The 27,753-nt window shown below is 41.0% G+C and overlaps 1 protein-coding gene across 2 annotated transcripts in view; it reads right to left on the bottom strand.

Moving 5' to 3' along the window:
* Positions 1 to 4,656: 4,656 nt before the first annotated feature.
* Positions 4,657 to 27,753, bottom strand: part of TMOD2 (tropomodulin 2) — a 57,065-nt gene continuing 33,968 nt past the window's right edge. The window contains exons 8-10 of one of the 2 annotated variants that reach the window (XM_032174321.2): positions 15,290 to 15,433; positions 6,866 to 7,010; positions 4,657 to 4,967 (exon numbers count right to left, since the gene is read on the bottom strand). In XM_032174321.2, coding sequence (XP_032030212.1) covers positions 4,933 to 4,967; positions 6,866 to 7,010; positions 15,290 to 15,433 — 324 coding nt within the window. In that variant the 3' untranslated portion in view covers positions 4,657 to 4,932. Of the gene's footprint in view, positions 4,968 to 6,865; positions 7,011 to 10,261; positions 10,503 to 15,289; positions 15,434 to 27,753 lie in introns of those variants that run through there. The other variant, XM_058427485.1, reaches the window with a different exon arrangement.

Raw genomic sequence — 27,753 nt, 5'->3', positions numbered from 1 at the left:
GTCTAGGTCGTCAGCTCTCTCCTTCATCCTCCCCCAAGTCAACAACGTATCCCAACTGGCAAAGCCCCTAAAACATGCACTATTCCTAGAACGGAACCCAGAGTCAGGTTACAAATTGAAACCTGCAACTCCTCTTCCACTGGTCTACTATATTCAGTTATTGCTATTACAGACAGATGGGGAAGAGGTAAGCTGAGCAAATCTCAGTTCTGCCATTAAACACATGTAAACCTTTAATTTCCATCATCCTTCCCCACCTTGGTCAGCAATTTGACTTCTTAACTCCTGAACCACAAAGTAAAATCCAATCTGATCTAGAGTTAGGGAGCAAGAAAGAAGGGAATAATATCCCTGAAGTTCTTGGCGCTTTTCTCTGGCCAGTATATTGCAACAGGATGCCCTATCTGATTTTCATCCAGTGGGCTTAGCTGGATGCTTCCAAGCACTCTCACACCTTTCCTTTGTGTGCGTCTCAGTACTTTAGCTTTAGGATTGGCTGAGTAGCAGGGATATTTGAGATGAAAGCAATAAGCGGAGGTAAGGGAAGCTGCAAGTGGAAGGCAGAGCTAGGACCTTTCCTCTTCGTTCTCTGCTCATTAAAATGAAAACAGCTGTTATTGCATCATTAGTGGAAGAGGGGAAGGAAGCTTCAGGATCATGACTTAAAACCTGACTCCAGAACCAGTTCTACTGAATACAGGTAACATAGCACAGAACCTAGTGTTCTCAACTTCCCGCCCTCTGCCCATTTTTGCTGATGCTATAAATACTTGAATCAAATATGGCATCTTCTTTGTAAAAAAGGCACTCAGTCTACTCCCCAATCTCAGAAACACATATAATATTAGTCCAGAATTTTTATGCTTCCTCTGTCTTCTTCATAGTGCCTAGGAGGGGGCTGAGTACATCATATCTGTGAACAAGGAAACAGCTGCACATGTGTTTGTAAATTCCAAAGGGCTATCTTACACTTAAAGCATGCTGATGCTTAATATTGGTTTTAAGAGTTTTCAGTTTGAGCATCTGAAATGTTCTCATGGCAGCTATTCGGAGGACACTGGTTTCCCTACTGCTGGTGCCCTTTCAGGGCCCATGTTTCTGTTGGAAGAGAAGCACCTGTTCTTTGGGCTGGTGTGCCAGTTTTCCCTTAGGGAAATTGGTTTGAGGAGTACAGGCACTGGGATGATTTCTGAGTTTTTAAATGAAGGGGCTTTTATTGTAAGATGAACTGCATGCCCTTCCAGGTTGGTAATCTTCTAACCTGGGCCTGCAGCAACTTGAACAGGGACGAGGGAAGCAGGGCTGGGAGACAGCGTCTCCCTCCAGTCAATTTTCCAGATGAAGCCAAATACCTCATTATGGTATTTGATGATCTTTATGTACAAAATATTTACATACAATGTGCCCTACAAAGATGGAAGAAAGGGGCGTCATCATGTTGATGAGGATGGAATGTTAAATACATTAGGCAAATGGATAGATTTGGTGCTAGAACAACTAAATGATTTCTAGGCTTCTAATATTTATTTCCTAAGAGTCATCCTCTACATAGCTATAAAATGTGCTGGTTGGTAACATAAACTGCAAACTCTAGGGAGTAATTTCACATTTAACCTGGGCCTGCAGCAATTCTAAAAAGGACAAGGGAAGAGGACTGGGGAGAGCGCATCTCCCTTCAATCAGTTGTCCAGATGTAGCCAAATACCTAGTTAGATATCTGACAGTACACACACACATACACACACGACACTTATTTACATTATACCCTCCAAAGATGAAAGAAACTCAGTCATTTAATCATGCTGATGAGGATGAAAGAGCTTCCAGTTATACACTATAAGCAGATGGGGAGCTGCAGTGCTGAACTAATCATATGATTTCTAGACTTCTAAGGTTTTTCTCCTAAACGTCATCTACATACGCCATAATAGATGTTGGTGATACAAGCCCACAAGTCCAGGTGAGTGATTTTACACTTAAAGTGGACCTGCACAACTCTAAAAGCAGGAGGGAGATAGGCCTGGGGAGAAGTTATCTCCCTTCAATCAGTTATCCGGATATTGCCAAATATCTCGATACAGTATCTGGCAAAACAAATACATAGAAAAATATTTTATATACATTATGCCCCATCACAATGGATAGCAAAGGATTAACTGTGCCCAGCTACCACTTCCACACTTTGGGCAGAGAGGGAGATGAAGTCCTAGCCTAATTAAATGATGGATAGGCTCCTCAAGTGTCTGTCTTTCTAAGGGTTATCATCAATATGTGCATACTCATGGAAATGCCACCTTTCAAGCCACTTTAAAAACACAAGTAATAATAAAACAAACTCATTAGTAATAAACATTTGATTTCATAGACTCTGTTGCATGCAACCCAACTATTTTATAAGGTAAAAACAGTGCCATATTTTTGATAATGTCCCATTATCTTGCTTTAATACTATCAACAACTGCTTGTACAAAAGAAACAGCCATGATTGAATTCTGATTTTTTTTTTCTTGATTTCTGCCAGAGTTTGCCAAGAACTGCTTTAGCCCCCAGCCCACAGCACTGTGGGGCTGCAAGGAATGCTTCATAGGGTCCAGGATTTTAAGAATCAAGGCAAGAATGAGAGTAAGAAAAAAAAAGGAAAAAGGCTTTTACTTGGAGAGGCAGGCCAGGGACTCAGCACTTAAACCGGTTTGTAACAAATCCAAAGAGGAGAAAAGACATCTAAGAGAAGTGTTCTTCCCTTTGGCAACATGATAAGCAAAACATATGTATAAAAAAATGTATAATTTCACCCAGTGGTGTGCTGATGGATGTTTATCAACCAGCAATCTCGAGGAGGAGAAAGCCCCAATTTCTTACATATTGCTAATTTCTGTGGTGTAAATATTTCTACCAGGGCCAATTTCAAGCCACTGTAGTAACAAGAAGGTAGTGAACATGGAGTTGAGAGGATATGTTCAGTAGCATGCTATTTGGTAATATTTCTACATACATACCTACTAGATGTAAATAATCTAAGAGGTTAGAAAATAGTAAAATGTAAGATTTTTGAGTATAGTATTTGTTACTTCTGTCCTTAATATAATTCATTCAATTGTAAGTGCACATCATTTAATTTTAAATAATGGCTGTATTGAACAACCAGTTTGCAAAATTCTTGAAAATATAACAATTGGCAAGCCTGTACAAGTTGACTCCAACACATCACACCTAAATGGGTGAAAGGGAAGGAAAAATCAGACTGAAAACTATAAAACAGTATTTACTATGTTTTTTAAATAGATAAGGAGATGAAGCCATAAACTAATTAAAGGATTTTTAGGGGCCAAAGGTGTTAGAATATTCTGCTTATTGTGTTCTCAAAAATTAAAAAAATTTCAAGAAAATGAGATGTTTCAAAGGACTTTAGAGACACAGATGTGGGTACTTATAATACAGGTAAATGTTCAATTTTGCAAGGGCTATCTTAAACAGATTCCATGTGTTTTACAAGCTAAATAGAATAATATATTAGTTATTTTCCTATTCACTTGTTTTATTGCTACTAGGCAACTCAGGAACACTCGGCTACTAAACAAATTCTGGAATTTGTTTAGTAACGAATTACAGAGAAAAGAGGAAAAAAAAAGAAATGAATTGGAAGAAAGGGAGGGGAGAAAGGAGGAATAGAGGGTGAGTCGCCTTGGGCAGTGTCAGAATGTCACCAATCACAGCCTCAGGCACTGACCATTATCAGAGTGGTGAGCTTGAGCCAAAGGCTGCAGTCACCGGCTTCCTTAGTTTAGCATTGCATGTTCACACCACTACATCAAAAGATTAATGCATACGACAATGCAGCCATCTCAGTTGTACTTTCACAGGCTTTGTCCTTGAGATGACACACATCTGGATAAATAATTCACATTTTTCTCCTGACGTTTGCAAATGTCTGGATGGATCATGTACTGTGGACAAAAATCTAGATAATTAACCTGAATGTTTATATTTAATCCTGTGATCTTGTCACGCTAAAGACAAAGCAATAAATGTTTCTAAAATTTGCCAAAAAATGCAATCATGTGCATCAGACAGCCATGATTAAGATACAATATTGTTGTTTTATTCAGGAATGTACTGTTTTAAAAGCTTCTCTCTTACTAAAATTTAGAAAATTTCTATCACGTTTGAAAAACTTTAAAACAGCTTTGTAAATAGTTAGCCTTTAAAGTCATGTTAAAGATACAATTTATGTTGAATAGTCAGTAAAAGTAGGTCTGTAATTCATTTTGCTACTTGTGAGTCTGGCTTGATGCTACATTTGTGGGTTAATAGACTTCTTTGCTACTGTTTTAAAGTGTCATAATGTTGTCTTGCTTTATGAAGATGACACTACTGATCTCCAATCAACAGGGCATGTGCATTTACTGATTTTTCTGGAACTAAGAGAGAATTTGTGCTAAATTGGTCACATTTTCACATGCAGTGAAAGATTGGCAATACTAACTTCTTATGTGGTCAGTAGAACACTTCTGATGTATTTAGCCTAACTCAAAGCTATGCATGTAAACAGAGATAGGCCTCTATCATAATCACAGTTACAAACATATATTATACACTAAATTCCTTTCAGTGATTAAAAAAAAAGTTCATGTAAGAAAGCAAGACAACACAATAAGAAAGTGGTTAAATTCATTTTCCATGTCGTCACTCTAAAATCTGCATCGGTCCATTTGTCAAGTTGCCAGAAGTGCCCATGAGCAAATAAAACAATTGTACATATTACAAAATCCAAGATAAATAAGTAGTGCTAAAAAAGAATAACAATTAAATTATTAGTTATGTGGTTAACGGAAATGAACAAACTTTGATAAAATGGTCCTGATGGGGAAGAAGAAGAGTTTTTGTTTTTCAATGGCCACACCACGGTGAAACTTCACTTCTCCCCGAGGAAGTTTACCTTCGGTCTGCTTCAACTCTCTTCTTACGAACTAGGTAAGAAAGAAAAGAACAAAAAGACACATTGAAGGAATATTCCTTAAATTCCAGATAAACAACATTAATCACATAAGATGACAATCTCACACACTTGAGGATACAGTTATCTTAAATTTTAATACTTAACCATGACAATCAATGGAAATGATAAAATCATCCAGTGTCTGGTGGAATTTACATTTAAATACAGATATGTCTGATAGTTGGGTACTTGAGTGTTAGAACCTTCGCATTTCTATGGGATAGAAATTCCAGAAGAGACCCGTGAAACAGTGCACTTTGACTATTTTCATGGCCGTTTATCCACGGCACTTGCCACTCTGTCACCAACTGGCTTTAACTAACTCTTCAGGTTAACACAATCACAATCTTTTAATTCTGATTATGGGATGAAGTCTGGAAGGAGCTGCAAATAGTTCAAAGTTTCTAAAACTCTTCTAAATAAAAACTTCTAAATATCAACCTACAGTAAGGTGTGATTCAGTTGGCAAGCAAACTCAGAGATTAATGTTCTTTTAACCTGATGTTTAGGACCAAAGAAGTTGCCCAGACTGCCGTTTTTCCAGTTTCTGCAGCCCTCTTCTTCCACCTTTCACTTTCCCAACAGCAGGCTCTCCTGGTCACTGGGAAGAGGGCTATTCGAACTTTCTTGGATTTGGCAAAAAGGTGCCCTGGCTGTGGTCTTGCTCTAACTCTCCACTTTAAATCGCCTAGCTCCTGCCTAGGCTCTTGTCCACAGTTGCTGCTTCTTGGACGTAGGCTGCCCTGTCCATTTTCTTCAGACTTCTCGTTTTGCCTGTTTTCCTTTGGTCTCTATGTTGTTTGGTTGTGGCCCCAATGTGCTTTTCCTAGGTGCCTTCTGACTGCTGCTTCCACTCTTCCCCAAATCCCTATCTGCTGTCTGTCCCCTGGCCTCACCCTGTGAACCCCCCAGGTAAGCACGGTCACATGTCCAGCCAGCTTCCTGATGCCACACACTGCACCTTTCCTAGGCCTCAGGGTCTTGGCAAAGCCTGTCTGGACAAAGAATTGGACACCAACCTTTATTTGCCCCTTCCCGTTCTAACCTTTAGCTTCTATCTTGCCCGCTATCTGAGTCCTCCTTGAGGCCAGCACTGTACCTGGTGGAATGCCTTGCCCAGTTCCTCCATCCAAGGTCTGGCATTCTGTCCCTGAACCTCAAACTGGGGATTGAAGCCTGCTGTTGACTGACTGACCGCTTGCCAAATGGATGTCTGCTCCTGGGTGTCCTTTTGCCAGGCTGCTCCAGGTGGCTGGGATATCCTCAGACCAAGCTTTCCCAGTTCCATTCTTCTTTGTTATAGTTGATCAGGACATGCCCCACCTCATCCTAACAGAAGAAATGCCAGGGATCCTCAGCAACAAGTGGCCACACGAAAAACTGAAGGGGCTAACTGCAAAGGCGACCTGTGAGTTTAAACTTCATGATGTAGCTCCATGTTTATATCACATGTAAAGTGCCAAAGTATCAGACATATCCATATTTAGAACTAAGTACCAAAGCAGTCAGAAGTCAAACATAATTTGGAAACTCAGTGTCCTTGTGCCCATTTTCTGGTGCAGATAAAAACAGAAGGTGATTACATGTAAGTAAAAGAGAAACAAATATACAAAAGAAATTAAGCAAAAATCAAAGACTGCCTGGAAAATAGAACAAACTTCTTTTCTGAGAAAATGCTATGATGAAACTTAACACTGCGAGGACCACAAAGACTCCTATGACCATGTATTATAATAATGTGTCTTATATGAAGAAGTGAGTGACATCAGAGGCCAGTGGAATGGTATCTGTGCGATGTTGCATCTGAAGTGGAGAAGTGAATGCTCATGCTCTTCTAATTGTTAACAACACATAATATGGCTGAATTACCCAGGTCATTATTCTTTGTGATGGCAGCTGCCACCCTTGTTCGTGGCCCTTGCTTGGTAAACTGGTATCCAAACTTGAGGATCCTTGAATTCTCCTCCAGCATCTGGGCAATTTCCATCTCTACAGCCGTTCCCAACTGCTGCCTCTGGTTGCAGGTGCAGACACATGCACAGGATGACCAAGAAGGAAGAGGAAACCGTTACTTGTACAGGAAAAAGACAAGGCTACTTGCTGGACAAAAAGGCAAAGAGGCAAAGGTCTCAAACTGAAAGGGACAGTGTCACTTGAGATATTTTCTCTCATAGTCATTTGAGTCCTGCTCCTTGTCTAGAAGCAAAATCCAACAGACAGATAGCTGAGTTCGCTGGTGTCCTGCAGCTGAAAAAAACTAAGCAAATTGTTTATGAAGGAAAGGATAATTCCAGAATTAAAATGAAAGCAAAACTAATATTTGGTGTTTTGAATTCATCCCAGTATCTGTGGTGTAAACAAAGGGCGTTTTAAAAATAATGAAACTATTTTGTAGCAGCCAATCCAATTACTAAATTTTTATTTTATTTTTTACTTTTTACCTTGGGAATTCTTATTTACTTATTGTGGTAAAATATACATAAAATTTTGCCATTTTAAAGTGCACAATTCAGTGGCATATAGTACAATCACAATATTGTACAACCATTACCTTTATTCATTTCCAATACTTTTTCTTCTTTTTTATAAAATCTTTTTATTTTTGACTTTTGTGGATACATAGGTATATAATATTTATGGGGTACATGAGATATTATGACCCAGGCATACAATGCATCATAATCACATCAGGGTAAATGGGGTATCCATCACTTCAAGCATTTATCCTTTCTTTGTGTTACAATCAATCAAATTCTACTTTTTTTTTTAAAATGCACAATAAGTTACTGTTGACTACAGTCACTCTATTGTCACTGTGTTGTGCACACATTATATTTGTGCTACAAATATAATTTTTTTAACTCTGGGATCCATATCCAATGATAATTAAAGATCTCAACCTATGGGCTGTTGTCTCTCAGCAGAATCTCGCTAGGTGATTCTGAGCAGCTTTATTGTGGTTTGAACCATGTACACGTTTGGATGAAATCAGCAAACTCTGAAGGGGGTTACTAGACTACAAAAAAATCTCCAACTTGTTTAAGTTGGTGGGAAAAGTTTTTTTTGAAAAAATAAAAAATAGAGGTGGTTTTTTTTTTTTTTTTTTTTTTTTTATAGGGAGGCCGGGCACTGTGGCTCCCGCCTATAATCCCAGCACTTTGGGAGGCCGAGGCAGACGAATCACTTGAGGTCAGGAGTTTGAGACCAGCCCGGGCAACATGGTGAGACTCCGTTTCTACTAAAAATACAAAAAATTTGCTGGGCATGGTGGCATGCACCTGTACTCCCAGCTACTCGGGAGGCTGAGGCAGGAGAATCACTAGAATCTAGGAGGCGGAGGTTGCAGTGGGCCAGGATCGCGCCACTGCACTCCAGCCTGGGTGACAGAGTGAGACCCTGTCTCAAAACACAAAAACAAATAGGGGCGTGTAAATATGGGAATTTAAAATTTAATTTAAGGGACAAAGTATATTTTTTCATAACACAGTCATCACATTTTAAAAAACAAGGCTGGGCGCAGTGGCTCACATGCCTGTAATCCCAGCACTTTGGAAGGCTGAGACGGGCGGATCATGAGGTCAGTTGTTCGAAACCAGCCTGGCCAATATGGCAAAACCCTGTCTCTACTAAAAGTATAAAAACTAGCTGGGTGTGGTGGCAGGCACCTGTACTCCCAGCTACTCAGGAGGCTGAGGCAAGAGAATTGCCTGAACTGGGAGGCGGAGGTTGCAGTGAGCCGAGATTGGGCCACTGCACTCCAGCCTGGGTGACAGAGTAGACTCCATCTCAAAAAAAAAAAAAAAAAAAAGTACAGGCTTGTTTAGAAAACGCAAATTAAAATGTATATAAAATATACAAGTCTCCTTACTCCAACAATCCCATTCCCCACAGAGAAAGCCAGATTGGCATGCAGTATGTAGTGTTCTAAACATTTTCTATGCATTCACATTATCTACACAATCACTTGTACATCTATGCTTTTTTTCACATTAATGGATTATACTAGCATATTGTTTTGACGTGTGTTTTTATTTCATCTAACATTACGGATATCTTTTCATGTTGGTAAACATATATTTATCTCTTCCATATAAAGAACTGTGCCACATCCCATTGCAGTGATGGCTCATAGTGTATTTAGCCAGGCCTTACTGACTTACTGTTACATCGCATTCTATTTCCACTATTCCAAACAAAACTGCAGTGAGCTTCCCTCCCCCCAGTGCATCTTGGGGCATTTCTGCAAGTATGCCTGTAGGACAAATTATAGCTGGGTCAGAGGGCAAGCATGTTTCGAATTCTGATATATTATTGACTTACTGTCAAAGTTATGACAGCTTTTATTCTTGCTAACTGTACGAGTGTTACTGCTTTCCCTACCCTAGCCAAATAAGATACTACTAACCTTTTTAATCTTTGTCTATACAGTTGGTGAAAATTTATATTTCTTTTATATTTATTTACTGCCTTAATTTGCATTTGTCAAATGATGAATAAGAACAATGAATTTTCTTATGGGTTTATATTTCTTTTTTCTCAGGAACTACCAATCCATGCCATTTGCCCATTTTTCTACCAGCTTACAGTTCCTGTATTTTGTGTTTTTTAACTTGATTTGTAGGTTTCCTGTATGTTAGGAAATTAGCCCTTTGTCAAATGTGCTGAAAACATTTTGCTCTGCTTGTCTTTTGACTTTCTTTTTGGTCACTATCAGGACTTTGCTTCATTTTCATACGGTCAAATTTATCAATCTTCTAGATATCATGTTTAGGAAGCCTCTCTACTCTTCCTGATTTCTTCCATTTGGTTTATGATTTAATATATTTTAGTGTTTAAATCTTCATTTCATCTGGAATGAATTTTAACATAAGAATGAAGATAGGGCCAGGCATGGTGGCTCACGCCTATAATCCCAGCACTTGGGGAGGCAGAGGCAGGCGGATCACTTGAGGTCAGGAGTTCGAGGCCAACCTGGTGAACATGGTGAAATTCTGGCTCTACTAAAAATACACATATTAGCAGGGGCTGGTGGCACGCGACTGTAATCCCAGCTGCTCAGGAGGCTGAGGCAGGAGAATGGCTTGAACCCAGGAGGCGGAGGTTGCAGTGAGCCGAGATGGCGCCATTGCACTCCAGCCTGGATAACAGGAGTGAAACTCCATCTCAAAAACAAAAAACAAAAAAAAATGAAGATATAGAGACCCAATTTAATTTTGTTCCAAAATGCTAGCAAATTATCCTACCATCTTTTGTTTCATTCTTCCCTGATTTGAATCTGCTTTATTGCCCTGTTAGTATATTTTTGTGCCAGTACCACACAATTTTGATTACTTTGTCATAAGTTAAAAACACATACCTTTTAAATTTGGAAAATTTAAGTATGGAGTGGATGAAGAAGAAAAGTTTATGGAGGAACTCTTGCGTGCCAAGCAAGTTTAAGGCTTATCTCTTTGCTTCTCTCTTTCTTGTCATCCAGCAACCCCTCAAACGAGTCTCTCCTCGAGAACTTAACACAATGTGATATTTCCAGTTAGACAACAATAATTATGGTAGAGATTAACGCTCTTAGCATTATAAGTAAATAGGAGGGAGTGGCAGCAAAAAAGTAAGAGATGCTGACCTCAGAGTTTCATGAGCAACTTTAGAAAATGACATAGTTTAAAAGAGTGGGACCATATCAAGGGATGAGCCCTGAGCTAAGGTTAGGGCTGCCACTACTATGGCTTGTGCCCCTGGAGCATTTGAGTCCTAGACTTGGGTAACTTGCAGTGTTAATGCAGTGGTCAAAAGTTACCCCAAATCACCTATATTCCCAAGTGTCTGAGTCCCTTCTCTCCAAGTAGCTGGCTATTTTCCTAGTAGTTTAAATTCTGCTCAGTATCCTTACAGCTGCTTTGTTTTGCAATAAAAGGCAAATCCACACTTACTCGTCCTTGATTTGAATGTTCTATTTATATAGACATCAACTGTAATTTCTTTAGGGTTTTCTCTATTTTGTAATGAATCTTGGATGACATTCTGGCAAAGTAGTGAAACAGAAACACCAACTCTGCTTTTATGTTAACTTAAACCATTAAATAATCTGGAATCAAAAATAGGAAATATTAATAATAGAATAATAGCTTTATTTTTGTTTTTTGAGGGGGAGGAAGGAGATGCTAATAGCTACATAAAAGACTTAGAAGCTGAAGAAAATTATATTGGGGGCATATAAAAAAGGGGAGGAATTAATGTAACATACACTGTGTTTCCTCCTCAGCCTGCATCGTTTTTTGGATTTGAGGTCTTACATAAACCCAGGACAATAGATGGGCATCAAAATTTCTTATAATTTGGATATATAGTCTTTATATATACTTAATTTATCTAAGTATATAGTATATTAAATTATATAACTTTTATTATGTTATGTTATATATTATATATATATTTTAAAGATGAGGTCTTGCTATGTTGCCCAGGCTGGACTCGAACTCCTGGGCTCAAGGGATTCTCCTGCCTCAGCCTCCTAAGTAGCTGGGACTAGAGGCCCAGGCTCTTTTTATATTTTAAGGCACCAAACACAAAGGGGGAAAAATAGAAACAAATATTTAAGCATATCTTCAAATCGCCTTCTGTGTTTTTCTAGGTGACCTCTTTTATCTACTCAAATTTATTTAGCAGTTCCCCATCTGTTGCTTTAATATGCATCACTGGTTGTTCTTCCCATGGGGGCACCTGATTAAATCACTGCATATTGACCTGGAGCCTAGCCACAGCAGCCTGCCCCTAGTGGTGGATTCTCGGCAGGCCTTCATTTCGGTGCGGCTGCCCATTGCTGTGCTGTTAAATTGGTCTTGGCTTGTGGTTCTGCCTGAGGAAACTGTCTTACAGATTATTTTACTTCAAACCCCTCATTAGATAGTTAAGGACACTGAAGTTACTTCTAACAGTCTATGAGTCAATGAACACAATTTGGATGTAAGACAAGTTTTGACCCCGAATTTCCTCATTTCTCAAGTAAAGCAAATAATTTTTTCTAATTCCTCTAGAAAATCTTTTCTTAGAGAGAGAGAGACAGGGTGTGTGTGTGTGTGTGTGTGTGTGTGTGTGTGTGTGTGTGTGAGAGAGAGAGAGAGAGAGAGAGAGAGAGAGAGAATGAATAGACAGGGTCTAGCTCTGTTGTCCAAGATGGAATGCAGTGACACATCCATAACTGACTGCAACCTGGAACTCCTGGGCTCAGGTGATCCTCCTGTCTCATTCTCACGATGCATTAGGATTACAGGTGTGAGCCACCACACCCAGCCTCTCTAGAAAATCTTAATCCTCCTTGTCATATACAAATAAAGAGAAGGCAGGCTGGGCGTGGTGGGGCTCATGCCTGTAATCCCAGCACTTTGGGAGGCTGAGGTAGGAGGATGGCTTGAGCCCAGGAGTTTGAGACTAACCTGGGAAATATAGTGAGACCCTGTCTCTACAAAAAATTTAAAAATTAGCTGGGCATGGTAGTGTGTGCCTGGAGTTCCAGTTACTCAGAAGGCTGAAGTGGGAGGATCACCTGAGCCAGAGAGGTAGAGATTGCAGTGAGGCCAGATTGCGTCACTGTACTCTAGCCGGGGCCATAGAGTGAGACCTTGTCTCAAAACAAACAAACAAAAAACAAAAAAAGGAAATAAAGAGAAGCCATTTCAGAAGCAAAATGAACGACGAAAGTTGAAAAACTACAAAAATCCATTCCTAGATGGCTGAGGAGGGGTGATGAGGTCGATTTAGAGGGGATTTTAGGGAGCAAGTTCTTTGTACTTCAGGGTTTTTTTTTTTTTTTTTTTTGAGACACAGTCTTGCTCTGTCACCCAGGCTGGAGTGCAGTGGCATGATCTTGGCTGACTGCAATCTCTGCCTCCTGGGTTCAAGTGATTCTCATGCCTCAGCCTCCCCAGTAGCTGGGATTATAGGCGTGTGCCACCACACCTGGGTAATTTTTGGCAGAAATGGGGTTTCATCATTTTGGCCAGGCTGGTCTCAAATTCCTGACCTCAAGTGATCTGCCCGCCTCGGCCTCCCAAAGTGCTGGGATTACAGGCTGTACTTCAGGGTCTTCTTTATATGCATTGTCAAAAGCTGCTCTATTCTAAATTTTCACAATTCTAGCTCATTCTAGGCTAATTCTAACTCAATAGTAGGCAGAGTTGCCAGGTTTAGCAAATAAAAATACAGGACACCCAGTTAAGTTTGACTTTCTGATAAACAACAAATAATTTTTTTGTATAGTATAAGGTATCCCATATATTTGATGACACACGCTAAAATTTATACATCATTTATCTGAAAGCCAAATTTAACTGTATTTTATGTGGCAACCTTAGCTAGGTGGTATCTTGTAAGGAACTAGGGACAGAGTGTGTGATATTATTTCAGATATGGGGTTTCACAATGGCCTAAATCTGTAAAAAAAAGTTAAATATACTTTGGAACAGGGTATCCACTTCTGTGTTAGTTTCCCTGGAAATATTTACTAAGTGCCCGCTTAGCTTCTTCCTGATATGAGTCTATTCAACAAATATCCCTGAGTGATCACTTCTGTTCTCTCCCTTCACATTTCTCTCTGGCTTGTTTCCTTACACCCCCACACCCTGATGCCACTTTCTAATTTACTAGCAGCTGGACTTATGCTAGGATACACAGCATCAAACTTCCTGAGTGTGCAGGGCCCTGTGTGGCACACCCCCTGGGGTGCTGCCTCCACATCTCTGTGTCTGGGAAAGCTGTTTTGGTGGCACATTCCTTCTGGCAGGATGAGAATATAAAAGCTCCTCTCTCCTAGTGGGCTTTCTGTGTTCCCCTGGCAAAAAACATCAGAAGTCCAGGGCCAGAGGGCCCGCACTGAAAATAGTCTGCTTGTCCTGGTTAGCAAAGACAGAGAATAGAGCCTCGATAGGAACTGTTGGGGGTTTCCAGGGTTAGGCAACAGTCCTGGATGGCACTCTGCAGCTTTATCAGATCTCGGAGGGTCTGCACCAGGAAATTTCCCAGAGATGGCCCCCAGACATGCAAAGGATGCTCTGAGCAGTCACTTCCCCAACTGTCTCTCCCACCACCCCACAGGGGAACGAATGCCCATACCACAAGTCTCCCAGGTCTCTCCTTTCCAAGGCCCTTTCTGTTCAAGATATAGTGTCTGGAACCCCATCACAGACCCTTCCTTGTGGCCAGAGGAGCAAGGCTCTGCATCATGGCTGATCACTGAGAGTTGCTGTCTGTGGGCAGGAGTCAGCTGAAGCCAGCAGAGCAACTCGGAAGGCATTGCAGGCTGATGCTGGGAAAAAGAGGTCACCAGGCAGGAAGAGGTGGCTCTAGGGAAAAGCACCTTGCTTTGGCTGCAGATGGGAACCTGAGAAATGCTGCGGTCATGATCAATGAGATTGTGATCAGACCACAGTCTCATGGGTGTGGCCTGCTACTCTAAGCCGGGCCATCTTCTAGAACGCTGATTCCTTTAAATAGGCTCTCTGCAGCCAGCATCAGACTGCAGGAGCCTGCATCTGCTCTTTGGTTCTAGAAGTCTTCAGCCAAGGAAAAGAAATCTGAATCTTTGGCCACGGCCACCCTGCTTTCTCTGTTAGCAACAGTCCCAGTGAGAAGCAAAGGTAAGGCTGGGATAGGATGGGGAAGAGATACATGCCAAAAGGCAACAATGATGAGACTGAATAAAGCAGCTGTCAACACCTCTGCCACCACCTCCTCGCTTTCTCTTCTGGAGCCTGACTAGCCTAGGGTTGTGGGGTAGATGGCTCTTTATGTCCCAGGCTGCCCCACTGTACATTGTTTGATTAGTAACATGCTCTTCTGCACATCCTCCATGGGCCAGAAATGGTTCTAAAACTTAGGCCGGGCGCGGTGGCTCACGCTTGTAATCCCAGCACTTTGGGAGGCCGAGGCGGGTGGATCACGAGGTCAGGAGATCGAGACCACGGTGAAACCCCGTCTCTACTAAAAATACAAAAAAATTAGCCGGGCGTGGTGGCGGGCGCCTGTAGTCCCAGCTACTCGGAGAGGCTGAGGCAGGAGAATGGCGTGAACCCGGGAGGCGGAGCTTGCAGTGAGCCGAGATTGCGCCACTGCACTCCAGCCTGGGCGACAGAGCGAGACTCCGTCTCAAAAAAAAAAAAAAAAAAAAAACCTTACAGGAAATCCAGTACATCAAATTGAGTCACACACAGAACTGTGTCTTTTAACTCATTCCTTGCGGCATTTCCCCCACTCCCTGCACACCCTGTGAGTTGGCTTTGCCTATTCTCTGGCCTTCCTTACCTGGTTGTCAATCTTGATCTCTGTCAAGGTGTCATTTTCTTTCAGTGCCTCTACCAGGGCCAGGATCCCAGTTCCAGTGATAAAATTGGATTCTATGTTTAGACTTGTCAAGGTCTTGTTTACTTTCAGCATGTCTGCAAAAGCCTTACGATGCAAAAAGAAAAAAACTTAGAATTAAGTTAGAATTTCTAAAGATTAATTTACTAAACCCCTAACTCCCAAATTAAATACAGATGTTTTCTAGCACTTAAAGAAAACCTTCATCAAATCATACTTTCATCTCCAAGTAACAAAGATACAATTTAAAACCACAATTAAAATATTTCAGTCTAGCAGTCTAGACATAAATTTCACATACTTGCAAAAACTTTTTTTAAAAAAGATACTGACATAGGATTACTGATTTTTTTTGATAAGTAGAGACATTAAAAAAAAACCATACTATCTGGTTTCTTTTTTTTTGAGAAAACACATTTTAACATTAGAAAAAAGGTAGGAAGTACATAATCCCAGAAAACCCAGTTTTTTTCCTTTTACTATGAATTGATTTAAAAGAAAAACTTTACCATTGACTAATACTTGGACACTAGTGATTTAGTTATATTATTTCAGATCATCTATAAATCAGAATTTTTAAAAGATATCTTTTGGAACAAAATCACCACTGAGGGTGGCAAACCCATGGGAGACTCCAGTTTGAGACAGCGGACTGCACATGTGCACCTGCCAGCTCTCTTTACTCCCAAAGTTTCCCACCACCAGGAAGAAATAATATAATTTTTAAGAGACTGGAGTTCTCACAGTGCAAGAAAACAAAACAAAACAAAAGGCCATTATCTTGAGAAATTCCTGAAATACAGAAAATAGAAAGATTGACAGATAAATTAGCACAAGCAAGTTGTTGCCTGAGCTGCTAGAGATAGGTCCCATTTGGGGCAATTCCTTAAAGAACCGCCTTAGGAACAGATGGAACAGCTAGGGCAGATGGAGAGTATACTATCCCTCCCAGCACCTTCCAGGAAAAAGAGCAGCTGCCAGCACAGCTATCAATGAAGTCTCCCAAGAAGAGCCTCTAGTGAAGGTGTTGCGACCTGTGAGAGAAGCAGTACGGAAACGGAGGCGCCTCCACACCTTCACACCAGTACACTGTGGGGGCAAAATGGGAAAGGCAGCTCTGCCAGGAATGAAGTACACTATTCCCCGCAATCTGTGGTTTCAGTTACCTGCTGTCAACCGCAGTGGGAAAATGTTAAATGGACAGCCCCAGAAATAAACAATTCATAAGTTTTAAATTGCATGCTGTTCTGAGTGGTGTGATGAAATCTTGTGGTCTACGTCGCCCAGGAGGTGAATCATCTCTTTGTCCAGCATCTCCGTGCTGTCCCTGCCTATGAACCAATGACACTGTCTGCTTTTGACATCCAACCATTGACATCGTCATGGCTGGATGAGCCAGGATCACCGGAGGCAGATGATCCTCCTTCTGACAAATGGTCAGAAGGGCAACAGTAGCCTAACGCAGTCCCCTTGCCGATGTCATTCACCTCACTTCATCTCATCACACAGGCATTTTACCATCTCATGTCGTCACAAGAGGGAGGAGGATAGTACAGTAAGATATTTGAGAGAGACCATATTCACACAACTTCTATAACAGCATATTGTTATTATAATTGTTCTATTATTACCTATTGTTGTTAATCTCTTACTCTGCCTAGTTTAAAAATTAAACATTATTATAGTTTAGGTGTGTAGTATAGGAAAAGACATAGCACATATCAGGTTTGGTACTATCTGTGGTTTCAGGTATCCACTGGGGGTCTTGGAACATATCCTCTGCAGATAAGCGGACTACTATATATTGAAAGGTGCCCCTCCCAGAATGAAGTCCTCCTAACTGCAGCGATTGCAGGGGACTCTCAGGCTGCCTGTGAGCTCCTTATACACACACTGCAGAGAAGGTGGCAGGTCAGCACACCTGCTGCTGAAAAAAGCTCTCACTCATACATTCAAAAAAGACTATTTGTCAGGCTTCTACTGTGCTCTAGCAGTAAGAGAAAACAAAAATCCTTGTCCTCAGAGAAGCTTATATTTGAGCAAGAGGGCAGAGTCAATAAAGTAATAAATAAAATATATAGCTTATCAGATGGTGACAAATGGAGAAAAATAAAAGGGCCTCCTTTTTAAGGGAGAGGTCTGTTGGTAAAACAGGTAGATACAACTGCAGGAGAAATGATCCTGGTTTATACAAACCAACCTTGCTCTCCATTCAAAAATATAAACAGGGAACTAATAATTGCCAGACATTTTAGGAAAACCAACATCATGAAAGAATAAAGTTTACCAAGCAGGTCAATATGCCATAGAAGAAACAGACACAAATTTAAAAATTCTAATTATGTATTATTTTCCTCCCTGCCCCACAAGAAAAGGAAAGAAAGAGAGAAAAAGTGTAGGGGGGTGGGAGGAGGAGAGAGAGAGAGAAAAGAAAACATTTTGAACATTTAAAAAAACTACATTGAAATAAAAGAAAATAACAGACATCTAGAATTATAAAACAAGCATGGCTGAAGACCAAGTTGGTGATCTAGAAGATAACACTGAGGATATTTCCAAGGATATACAGCAAAAAGATGAAGATAGAAACTATGAGAAAACCTTAAGAGATGTGGATGAAAGATGCAGAGATTCAACATTCATCTAAGAAGGGTTCCAGAAGGATAAGAAAGAAAGAAAGAAAGAAAGAAAGAAAGAAAGAAAGAAAGAAAGAAAGAAAGAAAGAAAGAAAGAAAGAAAGAAAGAAAGAAAGAAAGAAAGAAAGAAAGAAAGAAAACAGAAGGGAAGAAGCTATCAAATAATTAAGGAGGAAAAATAAATTTCCCAGAGATGAAGAAAGTTATGGATCTTTATCTGAAAGAAATCACTAGACACTCAGCAGAATGAATAAAAAAAACCTTTTTTTTTTTTTTTACTGAGACAAAGTCTCATTTGACATGTCGCCCAGGCTGGAGTGCAGTGGCACTGTGTCGGCTCACTGTAACCTCCATCTCCTGGTTCAAGCAATTCTCCTGCCCCAGCCTCCTGAGTTGCTGGGACTACATGCATGGGCCACCAAGCCTGCCTAATTTATTTTATATACTTGTAGTAGAGACGGGGTTTCACCATATTGGCCAGGCTGATCTCGAACTCCTGACCTCAGGTGATCCACTCACCCTGGCCTCCCAAAGTGCTGGGATTACAGGCATGAGCCACCACCCCCGGCCCAAAATGACTCTTAACTGAACAGACAAGTGAAATTTCAGAATTCCAAAGGGAAAGAGAGTACTAAAACTTTCTAGCAAGGAAAAATAAGTTACCTACAAAGGATCAAAAATCAGGTCAGCACTAGTCACTAGATTGTAAGGCCAATGAGAATGGAGATTTATATTTATATAGTCATATAATTATAAATGCTGCTAATAGGTTAATTTTTGGAATCAATCTATATACTAACACAGAATATAATTACATAAAATGTATAAAGCTTAAATGTGTGAAAATAATGGAATATCTACAATTTGGAAGTGGAAGACAAAGGAGGAAGGGAAAATAAAGTAAGTATAGAACTACCCTCATCTTTTATAATAGAGAATAAAAAATTTTCTAAGATGATAAAAGAAAAATATAAATTTCTGTATATTAGTGGTTTTCTACATTGACCACACATTAGAATGGCCTGGGAGCTTTAAAAAATTTACCCCAGATAGACCGGGCACGGTGGCTCACGCTTGTAATCACAGCACTTTGGGAGGCCGAGGCGGGCGGATCACGAGGTCAGGAGATCGAGACCACGGTGAAACCCCGTCTCTACTAAAAATACAAAAAATTAGCCGGGCGCCTGTAGTCCCAGCTACTCGGAGAGGCTGAGGCAGGAGAATGGCGTGAACCCGGGAGGCGGAGCTTGCAGTGAGCCGAGATTGCGCCACTGCACTCCAGCCTGGGCGACAGAGCAAGACACTATCTCAAAAAAAAAAAAAAAAAAAATTTACCCCAGATGAATTAAATTGGAATCTCTGAGGCTGTGGAGTGGCCATCTGGATTTCTGAAGAGCTCTCCAGGTGAATAATGTGCAATTAGGATTGACAACCACTTTTATTTTCTTTTTTGGTATAGAAACAGGGTCTCTCTATGTTGCCCAGGCTGGTCTCGAACTCCTGGCTTTAAGTGATCCTCCTGCCTTGGCCTCCCAAAGTGCTGGGATTACAGGCATGAGCCAGTAATCACTTTAATTAAAGTCATAAAGACAACAACTAGAAGAATGAAAAACAAACTGCTAACAGTGATTGCTTCTGGGGAGTAGAACAAAAAAGTTCTGAACTATTTTAATTGTTTTTATGGTGGAAAAGACAGGAAGAAGGAAACGGTGGAAAAGACAGGAAGAAGGAAGACGAGAAGTCCCAACATTGGATGAGAACAGGGTTATTTTTTTTTTAATTTTTTTTTTTTGAGACGGAGTCTCGCTCTGTCGCCCAGGCTGGAGTGCAGTGGCGCAATCTCGGCTCACTGCAAGCTCCGCCTCCCAGGTTCACGCCATTCTCCTGCCTCAGCCTCTCCGAGTAGCTGGGACTACAGGCGCCCGCCACCACGCCCGGCTAATTTTTTTGTATTTTTAGTAGAGACGGGGTTTCACCGTGGTCTCGATCTCCTGACCTCGTGATCCACCCGCCTCGGCCTCCCAAAGTGCTGGGATTACAAGCGTGAGCCACCACGCCCGGCGAGAACAGGGTTATTTAACCTCAGCATGACTGACACTTGGGGCCAAAGAATTCTTTGTTGTGGGAGGCTGTCCTGTGTATTGAAGTATATTTAGCAGTATCTCTGGCCTCTGAGACTCACTAGATGTCAGTAGCACTCCTCCCCATCATGACAACCAGAAATATCTCCAGATGCTGCCTAATGTCCCCTGGAGGGCAAAATTGCCCTGGGTTGAGAACCACTGGACTAGAAGAATAATCCTGTATCTTGGTCAGGCAGTTGCTTGTACTGCAAAGAAAGCTCAAGAATTTGGATTCACACTATCGCATACCAGGTACATTAAAGTGCATTTATTCTGTGCTAGGTCCTTAATTAAAATTAAATCTATACATTTTAATCTCATCACCAGAGAGGAATGCATCAGGACTTTCCTTTTGGACTCTCCAAGCTTTGGGATTTACTCTATTAGAATAACAAAATGTCACAGCAATTAGGCCTTTACAGAAAGTTGCAGGACCTCCTGGCGAGTTGCCAGGATCTTGCCAATTTCTTTTAAACTTGAGAAAACACTTTCTTGTGCTGAACAAAACAGGGGCGAGCCAGCCAAACACAATACTGGGCTGTAGGCCCAGGTTCACTTCAGTTCAGCAAATATTTGAGCATATTACATGTGCTGGGAATAATAACATTAGTAAAACAAAGACTAGATGTTTTAAATGTCATTGAAATAGAGTAGAAATACATCTTTAAAGAGAAGGGTTTGCTGTCCGTACTTTATAGGATTGTATGGAAATGCAAATTTCTACACTGGCCAAATGGTAGCCATGAGAAATGTGGCTACTGAGCCCTTGAAAACTGGCTAGTCTGATTTCAAATGTGCTGCAAACATAAAACACACTGGATTTCAAAGATGTAGTATGAAAAAAAGAATGCAAAATATCTCATTATATTTTCAAATTACATTTTGGATATATTGGTTTAAATACAATACAGAGAGTCCCTGACTTACGATGGTTCCACTTTCCATTTTTGGGATTTACCATGATGTGAAAGTGATACTCATTCAGTATGCTCCTTGACTTATGATGAGGCTATGTTCAGATAAAGATTTTCAATTTACAATAGCTTTATCTGGACATAACCCCATTGTAAGTCAAGGAGCATCTATTTACTACTAAAACTAATTTTGTCTACTTTTTATTTTTTTTAAATGTGGCTACTAAAAAATTTAAATTTATACATGGGGCTTCCATTTGTGGCTCACGTTTTATTTCCTTTTTTTTTTTTTTATACTTTAAGTTCTGGGTTACATGTGCAGAATGTGCAGTTTTGTTACATAGGTATACACGTGCCATGGTGGTTTGCTGCACCCATCAACCCGTCACCTACATTAGGTATTTCTCCTAATGTTATCCCTCCTCTAGTCCCCTCACTCCCCACAGGCCCCGGTGTGTGATGTTCCCCTCCCTGTGTCCATGTGTTCTCATTGTTCAACTCCCACTTATGAGTGAGAACATGCGGTGTTTGGTTTTCTGATCTTGTGATAGTTTGCTGAGAATAATGGTTTCCAGCTTCATTCATGTCCCTGCAAAGGATATGAACTCATCCTTTTTTATGGCTGCATAGTATTCCATGGTGTATATGTGCTACATTTTCTTTATCCAGTCTATCATTGATGGGTATTTGGGTTGGTTCTAAGTCTTTACTATTGTGAATAGTGTCGTGATAAACATATGTGTACATGTGTCTTTATAGTAAAATGATTTATAATCCTTTGGGTATATGTCCAGTAATTAAATTGCTGGGTCAAATGGTATTTCTAGTTCTAGATCCTTGAGGAATCCCCACACTGTCTTCCACAATGGTTGAACTAATTTACACTCTCATCAACAGTGTAAAAGTGTTCCTATTTTCCCACAACCTCTCCAGCATCTGTTGTTTCCTGACTTTTTAATGATTGCCATTCTAACTGGTGTGAGATGGTATCTCATTGTGGTTTTGATTTGCATTTCTCTGATGACCAGTGATGATGAGCATTTTTTCATATGTCTGTTGGCTGCATAAATGTCTTCTTTTGAGAAGTGTCCGTTCATATCCTTTGCCCATTTTTTGAAGCGGTTGTTTGCTTTTTTCTTGTAAATTTGTTTAAGTTCCTTGTTGATTCTGGATATTAGCCCTTTGTCAGATGGACAGATTGCACATTTTTTTCTCCCATTCTGTAGGTTGCCTGTTCACTCTGATGAGAATTTCTTTTGCTGTGCAGGACCTCTTCAGTTTAATTAGATCCCACTTGTCAATTTTGGCTTTTGTTGCGTTGCCATTGCTTTTGGTGTTTTAGACATGAAGTCTTTGCCCATGCCTATGTCCTGAATGGTATTGCCCAGGTTTTCTTCTAGGATTTTTCTGGTCCTAGGTCTTACGTTTAAGTCTTTGATCCATCTTGAGTTTATTTTTGTATAAGCTGTAAGGAAGGGGTCCAGTTTCAGTTTTCTGCACATGGCTAGCCAGTTTTCCCAACAGCACTTATTAAATAGGGAGTCTTTTCCCCATTGCTTGTGTGTGTCAGGTTTGTCAAAGATCAGATGGTTGTAGATGTGTGGTGTTATTTCTGAGGGATCCGTTCTGTTCTGTTGGTCTATGTATCTGTTTTGGTACCAGTACCATGCTGTTTTGGTTACTGTAGCCTTATACTAAAGTTTGAAGTCAGGTAATGTGATGCCTCCAGCTTTGTTCTTCTTGCCCAGGATTGTCTCGGCTACGCGGGCTCTTTTTTGGTTCCATATGAAGTTTAAAGTAGTTTTTTCCAATTCTGTGAAGAAAGTCAGCGGTAGCTGGATGGGGATAGTGTTGAATCTACAAATTACTTTGGGCAGTATGGCCATTTTCATGATATTGATTCTTCCTATCCATGAGCATGGAATATTTTTTCATTTGTTTGTGTAATCTCTCTTATTTCCTTGAGCAGTGGCTTGTAGTTCTCCTTGAAGAGGTCCTTCACATCCCTTTTAAGTTCTATTCCTAGGTATTTTATTCTCTTTGTAGCAATTGTGAATGAGAGTTCACTCATGATTTGGCTCTCTGCTTGTTCTTGGTGTATAGGAATGTTTGTGATTTTTGCACATTGATTTTGTATCCTGAGACTTTGCCGAAGTTGCCTATCAGCTTAAGGAGATTTTGGGCTGAGACGATGGGGTTTTCTAAATATACAATCATGTTATCGGCAAACAGACAATTTGACTTCCTCTATTCCTATTTGATTATCCTTTATTGCTTTCTCTTGCCTGATTGCCCTGGCCAGAACTTCCAATACTATGTTGAACAGGAGTGGTGAGAGAGGGCATCCTTGTCTTGTGCCAGTTTTCAAAGGGAATGCTTCCAGTTTTTGCCCATTCAGTATAATATTGGCTGTGGGTCTGTCATAAATAGCTTCTTATGTTGAGATATGTTCCATCAATACCTAGTTGATTGAGAGTTTTTAGCATGAAAGGCTGTCAAATTTTGTTGAAGGCCTTTTCTGCATCTACTGAGATAATTATGTGGTTTTTGTAGTTGGTTCTGTTTATGTGATGGATTATGTTTATTGATTTGCATATGTTGAACCAGCCTTGCATCCCAGGGATGAAGGCGACTTGATCATGGTGGATAAGCTTTTTGATGTGCTGCTGGATTCAGTTTGCCAGTATTTTATTGAGGATTTTCACATCAATGTTCATCATTACTGGCCTAAACATTCTCTTTTTTTGTTATGTCTCTGCCAGGCTTTGGTATCAGGATGATGCTGGCCTCATAAAATGAGTTAGGGAAAATTCCATCTTTTTCTATTGATTGGAATAGTTTCAGAAGGAATGATACTAGCTCCTCTTTGTACCTCTGGTAGAATTCGGCTGTAAATTGGTCAGATCCTGCACTCTTTTTGGTTGGTAGGCTATTAATTATTACCTCAATTTCAGGACCTGTTATTGGTTTATTCAGAGATTCAACTTCTTCCTGGTTTAGTCTTGGGAGGGTGTATGTGTCCAGGAATTTATCCATTTTGTCTAGATTTTCTAGTTTATTTGCATAGAGGTGTTTATAGTATTCTCTGATGATTGTATTTCTGTGGGATCAGGGTGATATCCCCTTTATCATTTTTTATTGTGTCTATTTGATTCTTCTCTCTTTTCTTCTTTGTTAGTCTTGCTAGTGGTTTATCTATTTTGTTGATCTTTCCAAAAAACCAGCTCCTGGATTCACTGATTTTTTGAAGGGTTTTTTGTGTCTCTATCTCCTTCAGTTCTTCTCTGATCTTAGTTATTTCTTGTTTTCTGCTAGCTTTTGAATATGTTTGCTCTTGCTTCTCTAGTTTTTTCAATTGTGATGTTAGGGTGTCGATTTTACATTTCTCCTGCTTTCTCTTGTGGGCATTTAGTGCTATAAATTTCCCTCTACACACTGCTTTAAATGTGTCCCAGAGATTCTGGTACGTTGTGTCTTTGTTCGCACTGTTTCAAAGAACATCTTTATTTCTGCCTTCATTTTGTTATTTACCCAGTAGTCATTCAGGAGCAGGTTCTTCAGTTTCCATGTAGTTGTGCAGTTTTGAGTGAGTTCTTAATCCTGAGTTCTAATTTGGCTACACTGTGGTCTGAGAGACAGTTTGTTGTGATTTCTGTTCTTTTACATTTGCTGAGGAGTGTTTTACTTCCAATTATGTGGTCAATTTTAGAATAAGTGCGATGTGGTGCTGAGAAGAATGTATATTCTGTTGATTTGGGGTGGAGAGTTCTGTAGATGTCTATTAGGTCCACTTGGTGCAGAGCTGAGTTCAAGTCCTGGATATCCTTGTTAATTTTCTGTCTCATTGATCTAATATTGACAGTGGGGTGTTAAAGTCTCCCATTATTATCGTGTGGGAGTCTAAGTCTCTTTGTAGGTCTCTAAGAACTTGCTTTATGAATCTGGGTGCTCCTGTATTGGGTGCATATATATTTAGGACAGTTAGCTCTTCTTGTTGAATTGATCTCTTTACCATTATGTAATGGCCTTCTTTGTCTCTTTTGATCTTTGTTGGTTTAAAGTCTGTTTTATCAGAGACCAGGATTGCAACCCCTGCTTTTTTTTTTTTTTTTTTTTGAGACGGAGTCTTGCTCTGTCGCCCAGGCTGGAGTGCGGTGGCGCAATCTCGGCTCACTGCAAGCTCCGCCTCCCGGGTTCACGCCATTCTCCTGCCTCAGCCTCTCCAAGTAGCTGGGACTACAGGCGCCCGCCACCACGCCCGGCTAATTTTTTGTATTTTTAGTAGAGACGGGGTTTCACCGTGGTCTCGATCTCCTGACCTCGTGATCCGCCCGCCTCGGCCTCCCAAAGTGCTGGGATTACAAGCGTGAGCCACCGCGCCCGGCCCCCCCTGCTTTTTTTTTACTTTCCATTTGGTTGGTAGATCTTCTTCCATCCCTTTATTTTGAGCCTATGTGTGTCTTTGTATGTGAGATGGGTCTCCTGGATACAGCACACTGATGGGTCTTGACTCTTTATCCAATTTGACAGTCTGTGTCTTTTAATTGGGGCATTTAGCCCATTTACATTTAAGGTTAATATTGTTATATGTGAATTCGATCCTGTCATTATGATGCTAGCTGGTTATTTTGCCCGTTAATTGATGTAGTTTCTTCATAGCATTGATGGTCTTTACAATTTGGCATGTTTTTGCAGTGGCTGGTACTGGTTGTTCCTATCCATGTTTAGTGCTTCCTTCAGGAGCTCTTGTAAGGCAGGCCTGGTTGTGACAAAATCTCTCAGCATTTGCTTGTCTGTAAAGGATTTTATTTCTCCTCCACTTATGAAGCTTAGTTTGGCTGGATATGAAATTCTGGGTTGAAAATTCTTTTCTTTAAGAATGTTGAATATTGGCCCCCACTCTCTTCTGGCTTGAGAGATCTGCTGTTAGTCTGATGGACTTCCCTTTGTGGGTAACCCAACCTTTCTCTCTAGCTGCCCTTAACATTTTTTCCTTCATTTCAACCTTGGTGAATCTGACAATTAGTGTCTTGGGGTTGCTCTTCTCGAGGAATATCTTTGTGGTGTTCTCTGTATTTCCTGAATTTGAAAATTGGCCTGCCTTGCTAGGTTAGGGAAGTTCTCTTGGATAATATCCTGAAGAGTATTTTCTAACTTGGTTCCATTCTCCCTGTCACTTTCAAGTACACCAATCAAACATAGATTTGGTCTTTTCACATAGTCCCATATTTCTTGGAGGCTTTGTTTGTTTCTTTTCACTTTTCTTTCTCTAATTTGTCTTCTCGCTTTACTTAATTAATTTGATCTTCAGTCACTGATATCCTTTCTTCCACTTGATTGAAATCAGCTATTGAAGCTTGTGTATGCTTTACGAAGTTCTTGTACTGTGGTTTTCAGTTACAAAGTTCTTGTAGTGTGGTTTTCAGCTCCATCAGGTTATTTAAGCTCTTCTCTACACTGGTTATTCTATTTAGCCATTTATCTAACCTTTTTTCAATGTTTTTAGCTTCCTTGCAATGGGTTAGAACATGCTCCTTTAGCTCAGAGAAGTTTGTTATTAACGACCTTCTGAAGCCTACTTCTGTCAACTCGTCAAACTCATTCTCTGTCCAGTTTTGTTCCCTTGCTGGTGAGCAGTTGTGTTCCTTTGGAGAAGAGGCGTTCTGGTTTTGGGAATTTTCCACCTTTCTGCTCTGGTTTCTCCTCATCTTTGTGGTTTTAGCTACCTTTGGTCTTTGATGTTGGTGACCTATGGATGGGGTTTTGGTGTGGATGTGCTTATTGTTGATGTTGATGCTATTCCATTCTGTTAGTTTTCCTTCTAAAGACAGGCCTCTCAGCTGCAGGTCTGTTGGAGTTTGCTGGAGGTCCACTCCAGACCCTGTTTTCCTGGGTATCACCAGCGGAGGCTACAGAAGCAAATATTGCTGTCTGATCCTTCCTCTGGAAGCTTTGTCCCAGAGGGACATCCACCTGCATGAGGTGTCTGTCGGCCCCTACTGGGAGGTGTCTCCCAGTCAGGCTACACGGGGGTCAGGGACCCAGTTGAGGAGGCAGTCTGTCCGTTATCGGAGCTCGAACGCCATGCTGGGAGAAGCACTGCTCTCTTCAGAGCTGTCAGGCAGGGACGTTCAAGTCTGGAGAAGCTGTCTGCTGCCTTTTGTTCAGATATGCCCTGCCCCCAGAGGTGGAATCTAGAGAGGCAGTAGGCCTTCCTGAGCTGCGGTGGGCTCCGCCCAGTTCGAGCTTTCCTGCCGCTTTGTTTACACTGTAAGCATAGAACCGCCTACTCAGGCCTCAGCAATGGCAGATGCCCCTCCCCCCCGCCAAGCTCTAGCATCCCAGGTGGATCTCAGACTGCTGTGCTAGCAGTGAGCAAGGCTCTGTGGGTGTGGGACCTGCCAAGCCAGGCACGGGAGGGAATCTTCTGGTCCGCTGGTTGCGAAGACTGTGGGAAAAGCGCAGTATTTGGGCAGGAGTTTACTGCTCCTCCAGATACAGTCACTCATGGCTTCTCTTGGCTAGGAAAGGGAAATCCCCCAACCCCAACCCCTTCCCAGGTGAGGCGACGCCCTGCCCTGCTTCAGCTCACCCTCCATGGGCTGCACCCACTGTCCAACCAGTCCCAGTGAGATGAACCGGGTACCTCAGTTGGAAATGCAGAAATCACCCATCTTCTGAGTCGATCTCACTGGGAGCTGTAGACCGGAGCTGTTCCTATTCGGCCATCTTGG

This window comes from Hylobates moloch, unplaced genomic scaffold, assembly GCF_009828535.3.
Source record: "Hylobates moloch isolate HMO894 unplaced genomic scaffold, HMol_V3 SCAFFOLD_14, whole genome shotgun sequence".
NCBI lineage: Eukaryota > Metazoa > Chordata > Mammalia > Primates > Hylobatidae > Hylobates > Hylobates moloch.
This window is presented reverse-complemented; position numbering and strand designations above follow the sequence as displayed.